This window comes from Patagioenas fasciata, chromosome 22, assembly GCF_037038585.1.
Source record: "Patagioenas fasciata isolate bPatFas1 chromosome 22, bPatFas1.hap1, whole genome shotgun sequence".
NCBI classification, from domain to species: Eukaryota; Metazoa; Chordata; class Aves; order Columbiformes; family Columbidae; genus Patagioenas; species Patagioenas fasciata.
The window spans coordinates 6,157,070-6,165,774 of record NC_092541.1 but is presented as its reverse complement, the minus strand read 5'-3'; the positions used below and the strand labels follow the sequence as shown (position 1 = coordinate 6,165,774).

Below are 8,705 nucleotides of genomic sequence, written 5' to 3'. Positions count from 1 at the left end.
GCTGAAGAGAAGGCTGCAAAGAGACCTCATTGTGGTCTTTCAATATATTAAGGAGGAGAAAGACCACCTATGTCCTCCTTGTCGCTAAGTAGGAGGCAGAACGAGGCACAGACCAAAGTACCTGGAAGCAGGAGCAGCATGTGTCCCTCTCCCCACAGGGGTTCACTGTCCCCTTCTCCAAGGCCATGGATGAGTCACCTCAAGGTAAAATGTCTCTGAGAACAGTACCAGCTGCAAACACTCCTACCCAGAGTCAGACACAAGCCTGTTTATCATGATCTTCTCACTAACCCTTAGGGTATTACAATCGTCCCCTTGTGTGGGGATGACACCTCCTGTAAAGGTGAGAAGATCATCATATAAACTGGGGGATGTTTCTGCCTACAGGGAATGAGACTCCTTAGGGGAAGCAGTGAAAATTATTTGGAGAGTGTAAAGGACAAGGATGTTCATGGGAAGGAGCAGAGACACTGAAGAGCAGCCCCGGCGGGCTGAGGCGTCAGCGCCCCCTGGCGGGTCGACCAGGACTGTGCTCCCGCCCCCGCCACACCCGTCCGGCCCCGCCCGCGGCGGTTCGTGTGCGGTCAGAGCCCCGGCTCCTCTCCCCGTGTCTCCCACGGCGCAGTAATACACCGCCGCGTCCCCCCGCCGGGGCCGGGAGAGCCACAGGGCGCTGGACCGGCGGTCTGCCGCCACCGACAGCCGGCCCGGCGGGTCCGACAGCGATTTGATTCCTTTTTGAACAAACGTGAGGAATGCGGGGCCTCGGCCCGGGAGCTGACGGTACCAGTAGATGTAGTCGGACAATTGTATGTTGGGGTGTGAGCAGTTGATGCTGATTTCAGTGCCCTCGGTGGTTTCTGCCAACGACTCCTGCTGCACCTGGCCTCTGCCCGCAGTCACTGCCGAGGAGAAAAAGAAGAAAAAAAAATCGTTAGATCCTGCTTTCTGCCCAGCCCTGTCCACTGTTTCTCAGGACAAGTCCTGCAGAAGCTGTTAGGAACATAGATGTGATGTGGAAAAGGTTCCCAGAGGACGTCAACATGTGCAGTAATGGACAAAGAATAGAGTGACGAGTTTTCTAGAGGCAATGTGGAAAGGACAAGATGGTGGTTCGGAACCAGAGATCCATGAGGAAGCCAGAGGGGATGAGAGCATCGAGGGAACTTGGGGGGACACCCAGGCTCAGCTCCGTCCCCCACCCAGCCCCGCCAGCCCCGCGTACCCAGGAGCACCGCGGCCAGTCCCGCCAGCCCTGCGCCCCGGCACCGCCGCATCCCGCCGCTCCGCCGCCTGCGCAGTCCCGGCTCTCTGCTCTGACCGCACCGACTCGACTCCCCTCCCCTCCCCTCCCCTCCCCTCCCCTCCCCTCCCCTCCCCTCCCTTCCCCTCCCCTCTTCTCCTCTCCTCTCCCTTCCACTCCCCTCCCCTCCTCTCTCTTCACCTCTTCTGCGCCAGAGCCACTCGGAGTCTCGCCCTCCAAAAGACCCTTTTTGAAGCGGGGTCTCGCTCCCGGTCTCTGCACGGTGACAGCTTTGGCTCCTGGGAAATGGACTCGTCTACTCCTCCAGCAAGAAGAATCCCGCACAGTGCCATTTGCAGCCTGGGGAACAGCAGGACCCTGACCGAGGAGATGGACCAGCTTCCCAGAGCTGTCTCCAAGCTCAGGGGCGGGAAACAGCAGCCACTGATTTCCTGCGGTTGGCAGTGAAGACGCTGTCTCCCTTCAGTTCCCTCTATGTAGTCCCAGCACAATGCCTGAAAACTGTGTTGTCGCAGAGGGTGTGTGAGGATTATTGTGTCCTTGGACATGAAGGGGTCAGGGAGGGCAGGGGAGGGAGGGGATTACAGAATCAGAATGTAGGTGAGAAGTCACCTCCAGAGGTCTTCTACATCACCCTTCACAGTATCACAGAATCACAGAATGTTAGGGATTGGAAGGGACCTCAAAAGATCATCTAGCCCAATCCCCCCGCCGGAGCAGGAACACTTACATGAGGTTACACACGAATGTGTTCAGGCAGGTTTTGAATGTCTCCAGAGTAGGAGACTCCACAACGCCCCTGGACAGCCTGGTCCAGGCTCTGTCATCCTTACTGAGAAGAAGTTTCTTCTCAAATTTAAGTGGAACCTCTTGTGTTCCAGTATGAACCCATTCCCCTTTGTCCTACCATTGGTTGTCACTGAGAAGAGCGTGGCTCCATCCTCTTGACACTCACCCTTTATATATTTGTAAACATTAATAAGGTCACCCCTCAATCTCCTCTTCTCCAAGCTAAAGAGCCCCAGCTCCCTCAGCCTTTCCTCATAAGGGAGATGCTCCACTCCCTTAATCATCTTTGTGGCTCTGCGCTGGACTCTCTACAGCAGTTCCCTGTCCTTCTTGAACTGAGGGGCCCAGAATTGGACACAATATTCCAGGTGTGGTGTCACCAGGGCAGAGTAATGGGAAGGAGAACCCCTCTCAACCTACTAACCACCCTCCTTCTAATACATACCAGGATGCCATTGGCCTTCTTGGCCACAAGAGCACAGTGCTGGCTCATGGTCACCCTGCTGTCCACCGGGACCCCCAGGTCCCTTTCCCCTACCCTGCTCTCTAATACGTCATTCCCCAACTTATACTGGAACCTGGGGTTGTTCCTACCCAGATGCAATACTCTACACTTTTCCTTTTTATATTTCATTAAATTTTTCGCCACCCAACTCTCCAACCTGTCCAGGTCTCTGGATGGCAGCAGAGCCTTCTGGCGTGTCAACCACTCCTCCCAGTTTGGTGTCATCAGCAAACTTGCTGACAGTCACTCTATTCCCTCATCCAAATCATTGATGAATATATTGAATAATACTGGCCCCAGTACTGACCCCTGAGGCACTCCACTAGATACAGGCCTCCAACTGGACTCTGCCCCATTGACCATGACTCTCTGGCTTCTTTCCTTCAGCCAGTTCACAGTCCGCCTCACTACCTATTGTCCAGACCACACTCCCTCAGTTTAGTTGTGAGGATGCTGTGGGAGACTGTGTCAAATGCTTTACTGAAGTCAAGGTAGACCACATCCACTGCTCTGCCATCATCCATCCACCTCGTTATATCCTCAAAAAAAGGTGATGAGTTTGATCAAACATGACTTCACCTTGGTGAAGCCATGTTGATGGCCCCTAATGACCCTCCTATCTTTGATCTGTTTTGAGATGGCACCAAGAATTAGTTGTTCCATCACTTTCCCACGGATGGAGGTGAGGTCCTCCTTCTGGCCCTTTTTGAAGACTGGAGTGACATTTGCTTTCCTCCAGTCCTCAGGTAGCTCTCCCGTTTCCCAAGACCTGGCAACGATGATGGAGAGTGGTCCAGCAATGATGTCAGCCAGCTCCCTCAGCACCCACGGGTGCATCCCATATGGACCCATGGATTTATGGATGTCTATATTGCCTAACTGCTCCCTAACCCTGTCCTCGTCAACCGAGGCAAACTCCTCCATTGTCCTACCTTCTTCTGGGGCCTCAGCGGTACGGGGCTCCTTAGGACAGCTTCCGGTAGAGTAGACAGAGACAAGGCATTCAGTAACTCTGCCTTCTCTGTATCTTCTGTCACCGGGGCACCCACCTCGTTCATCAGTGGGCCTACCTTGCCTCTGGTGTTAGTTTTATCTGCTACATATTTGAAAAAGCTCTTTCTGTTGTCGTTGACCCCTCTCACCATGTTTAATTCTAAGGAGTCCTTAGCTTTCCTAGTTGCCACCCTTGTGCTCAGAATGGATCCCGTTCGATCGTGTTGCTCAAAGTCACATTCAGTCCATTCTTGAACACCTCTAAGGATGGAAAATGCACAAACTCCTGGGCATTTTTGCTCTGTCTCCTGCAAACTTCCATCTTCTTCTATTCTGCTGAAAGAGTATTTGTAGAAAGGAAGAGTCTGTCCTCTGAGGCATTTCCAAGATGAACAGAGACAGTTCTCTCAGTCTCTCCTTGAATATCATACTCATCAGCTCCCTAATTTATGTGGTGGCCTTTGTTGAACTCAGTCCAATGTGTCAATACCCTTCTCGTGCCAGGGACCACCCCCAGGACTCAGTATTCCAGATGTGATCTCGGAAGTGCTAGAGAGGCAGAATCATTCTTCTGGACCTGCTGTCAGCAATTTGAATAACACAGCTCAGGATGGAGTCAGTCCTGTTTGCTGCAACGGCACACCACTGTCTCATACTCAGCTGGGTGTCTCTTAAAACCCCACATCATTTTCTGTGGATATGTGTGTCATATAGCCAGCCCTGGCCTGCATGACTAAACCGGCCTTTTTTCCCCTCATCTGCAAAACCTTGCCCTTACACTTTTTGGCATTCATGAGGTTATAGTCAGGCAACACATCTAGCCTGTGCTGGTCCTTTGAACAGGTGCCATTTCTGATAATAACAGCCCATTCCCCTTGCTCGTTGTTTTCCACAGATAACAGTGTTCCTTACTTCTCACACCTTATGGTGTTCATTAAAATATTAAACAGTATTGGTCCTACTACTGATCCCTACTACCAGACACCACTAATGTGTGTCAGCCAGTTAGGCTTTGCAGCAAGATCACAACTCTCTGAGCCTCGTAGTCCAGCAGAGTTTCCACTCAACTTGTCATCCACTTACTGATCCCAGTCATCTCATATTTAGCCATGAAGGAAGTACAAGACACACAGTCAAAGGTCTTGCTAAGCTCTAGGTGCACACATTCCCTGTCCTTCCCATGTCCACAGTGCCTATTACCTCATGAGAAAACAATGACATTGGTTGACCTCAGATGCACTAGAGCTCAAAGCAGCTTCTTGGGGAGGGGAATCAGCCCTGGCTGAGCTCATGTCACTGATGTGACTAAAGGGAAGGGGGAGAGTCCTCAACTGCACTACCTGCAAATTGGATCTGAGCTCCAAACGACAGACATTCAGGAGACGAGGCTTAGAAAAGGTATCCACTGAGCAAAAATCTTGTCAGAGAGAGGGACAGTGGTTGACTTTTGGGGATGTGTTCCCAAATCCAGTGTGATCTGTGTTGCATCTCAGAAACCTTCAACAGTAAATTGGAAGCACATCCACCCAGGGGTGGTCAGCACATGGTTGGTTCTGCTTGCCCATAAAGCAAACCCCATCCCTTTGAATGGTCTAGAGGTGGGAAGAGCAGCTCTGTCCTGACCTGGAGATGCAGGAAGGGGAGACTTCCAGACACACCGAGACACTCCCCATGTTGTTACACTGAATTAAACCAAGGATTCAAACTGGATTGAAATCATCCTTGTTGTGACCTGAAATAGGTGACACCAGAGTGCAGGATTTGGAGTGCCTGGAAAAAGAGGACTCAGGAGGCAGTGGCTACATTTCAGGGCCTCTTTCCTAGACAGATCTCTAACAGGCTGGTGCCATCAGCACTCAGCTGCACTCAGGCACCTTCTGACCCTGGGACCCTGCTGCTCTGTGCTCATTGAGATAACAGTGAGGAGCGTCTCTGCCATGACAAGCACATTCCCTCATAATGTGTAGCATACAAAGATACACACACACACAGCCTCATGCATGCCAGTTTGCAATTATAAACAAATTTGTGCTCCCACATATCTGCACAAACCTGTCTGTGTACAAGTACACAGAGAAAAAGAACACCCATAGCAACAACATGATCCATGGTGCTGGACAAGTTCATGGACTCTGTTCAGGACCCAAGGGACTGGGCAGTGTTAGGCAAGATGGAGTCAAAACCAAGCAGCACAACACATGCCCCTGAGAAGGAACCAACAAGGGGTCATAAGGCTGAGCTGAGGAGGCAAGGAAAGATGAGGACTTCACTCATCCTGATGCATGGAAACCCACAAGCATCCAGCTAAGGACAATGGGACCATCTTCCTGAGAACAGTTTTTAAACAAGCCCCAACAGAGTTTCCCAGAATATCATCTTTTGCCCATCTAGACCCCTTCAGCACTTGAGCTGAGACTTCTGCCTGTAGTGTTGCATTCCTGCCCTAGAAATCCTGGGGCCTTTCATCCCAGGGATCAGAGGAAACCTTCATTGGGGAATGGGCATGACACAAGCCTGGAAGTGAAAAGGCAGCAGTCTTGGAAACTAGAGCACAGCCCATCTCATTAGCTGCGATGGTTTGCATTCAAGATGAGCTTGTCAGAAAATTGTTGCCTCTACCAAGGGTGCCTCTTGTCCTGCAGCAATGAAGGGCAGATATAAAAGGCAGCCCAAGTCTCTGCTCTCTCATCCACTTCTCTTACCTTCTTCACTGGGAATGAGGTGAGTCTGAAACCTCTTTTCCTCCTGTGTAAACCTTACGTCTCTCATTGATGGACATCTCTGCTCATATTGGCTATGTCCTGTCCTTGGGCTTGCATCTTCTTGTCATTGGAGAGGGAAACAGGCAGAAAATCTGCTTAGACTGAGGCTGGGGTATGGCAGAGGGGTCTTTTGGTTTACACACTAGGAGAGGGACTCCTTGTGTGAGGCTGCTCCTTGTAGGGCAATGCAGATTTTGTGTCTCCTGGCACATCTGCCAGCTCCCCACTCAGAAGTGGCCTTGGCTTCTTTGCCACAGGGTAACCAAGCTGCTTCTTACACACTTCTATGCTCTGCTTTCTCCCTGCCCTCTCTCACAGCTTCATCTCCACCCTCAGGACATGTCCTGCTACAATCAGTGCCTGCCCTGCCAGCCCTGCGGCCCAACCCCACTGGCCAACAGCTGCAATGAGCCCTGTGTCAGGACTCTACCATCGTCATCCAGCCGGCCCCTGTGGTGGTGACCCTGCCTGGCCCCATCCTCAGCTCCTTCCCACAGAACACCGTTGTGGGCTCCTCCGCTTCTGCTGCTGTTGGCAGAATCCTCAGCTGTGATGGAGTGCCCATCAACTCTGGGTGCTGTGACCTCTGATGGCATTTCCAGCCGCTACTTTGGCAGAAGGTACCTCCACTGTTAAAGTTGCCAGCAAAGCCCAAGGGAGACACATTGAGCAACTCAAAACATGGTGTTGGGCCAAGGATCTAGATTTTGGTTACGTTTTCAGTACAGCTGGATGGCTTTGCATTTCTTTCCTTTTTTTGTTGATTGCTTTGGATTTCCCGTGGCAACGAGTCTCCCCCAGGGCCCTTCTGGTGGGAATCATCTGTCCCATCTTCCTCTATTGAGCAGGCAGATGAACATCATGCACAAACTTCTTCATGACCACGGACTGCAGACTTGTGGATTCCTCTGGGGATTCCTGCACTGCTGTCCTCCACTTGCAGTGACTTTGTTTGCCTCTTTTGACTCATTAAAGTTCTGCTGCATTCAAGCCTGGTCTCCATGTGGTCATTCCCTCTGTGGACACTCCCCAAGCTACCAAAGGAGAAGGGTATGTGCTGGTTTGACTGAAAATGAGTTAATTTTCTTAATGCAGTTAGAAACCTTTCTTTTTCATAGCCAGCGTGGTCATTATTCAGACTTAGTTTGAGAACAAGGAATAACACCCCGGGACAGAGTCTATGTTTTTAATTGTTCTTGTCTGAGAGTCAAGGATATTCTGAGCTCTACCCACACGTGTGGGGCATTGAGAAAGGGGGCACTGATGGGGCAGACCTTAACTGACATCCAGACTGATCAAAAAGAGTTTTTCATCCCATTAGTTTCATGCTTCATATTTAAAGGGAGTTTGGATCTTCTGGTCTCTCTCGCATTCTTCTTGCTTTGCACTTTTTGTCAGACCTGGAGGGGTTCTCTTCCTTAGTTTTGTTAGTTTGACCTTATGCCATCCTGCACATTTGCAGAGGCCTCTGGACATTTTTGCCTCTTTTTTTTTTTTTTTTTTTCCCCTCTTTTATCGCTCTGGGATTGTCTTTGGGACCAGGTGCTGTTTTCTGGGAGTGGTTGCTTGGTGTGGACAGAATTTGTGAGGAATTGCATTGTTTTGTTCTCTATTTCTATTATTATTTTTTTTTTGGTAGTGTATTATTATTGTGTTATTTCATATAAGCTGTATTTATCTCAGTCCAAGTTTCTCCTTTCCCTTTTGATTTTCTCCTCTGTTTGGGGGGTGGGGATCAGTGAGTGAGTGGCTATTGCGGTTGTGTTTCTAGCTCGGGTTAAACCAGGACAGGTGTTACCCTGGGGTGGAAGGGGGTGAGGGCACAAGGAGATCCTTCTCCATTGACAGAGGAATGGGAGGCTGGAACACTCAGCAGTGGCTCCTCTTTTAGAATCATATCTTGGAAAGAACTCTGAATGTTGACCAAGTCAGCATGGGTGGAGAAATAGCAAGGTAGTTAAAGCATTTATCAGTATGATGTTTGAATAGTCAGCTAGGATGAATCAAATGAATGGTCGTGCAGTGTATTCTACATTGAAGTCTGAGACAAGTTGGGATTCCCCTTGGGTAAGGTTGAATGAAGAGCAGTTTGTTTCAATAAGCCTGGATATGTATCATATTATTTTAAGTGGTCTGGAGGAGAAAATGAGGTATAATGGCTCTTGGTTAATGGCACTTAGGGTGTAGGTTTTGCTCAGTGTGATTGTGGATAGGGGAATAATGGCTAGTGGTGCTTCGTAAGAAATGGTTTGTACCACTGCTCATAGTGCTCCAGCTAAAGCATATTTTGAGTTTGAGGCCCAGCTGGACCATAAGGTTGAGTACAGTGCTTAATTTGACAGAGCTGGGAGGAAGAGGAGCCCTAGATTTAGGTCAATAAGAGAAGGGAAGG

At 50.1% G+C, this 8,705-nt stretch overlaps 1 gene segment (V, D, J or C); it reads right to left on the bottom strand.

Moving 5' to 3' along the window:
- Positions 1–381: 381 nt before the first annotated feature.
- Positions 382–1,277, bottom strand: LOC136111729 (immunoglobulin heavy variable 5-51-like). The segment is given in 2 exon segments: positions 382–902; positions 1,226–1,277. Coding segments are annotated over 2 exon segments (573 nt in total).
- Positions 1,278–8,705: the final 7,428 nt, after the last annotated feature.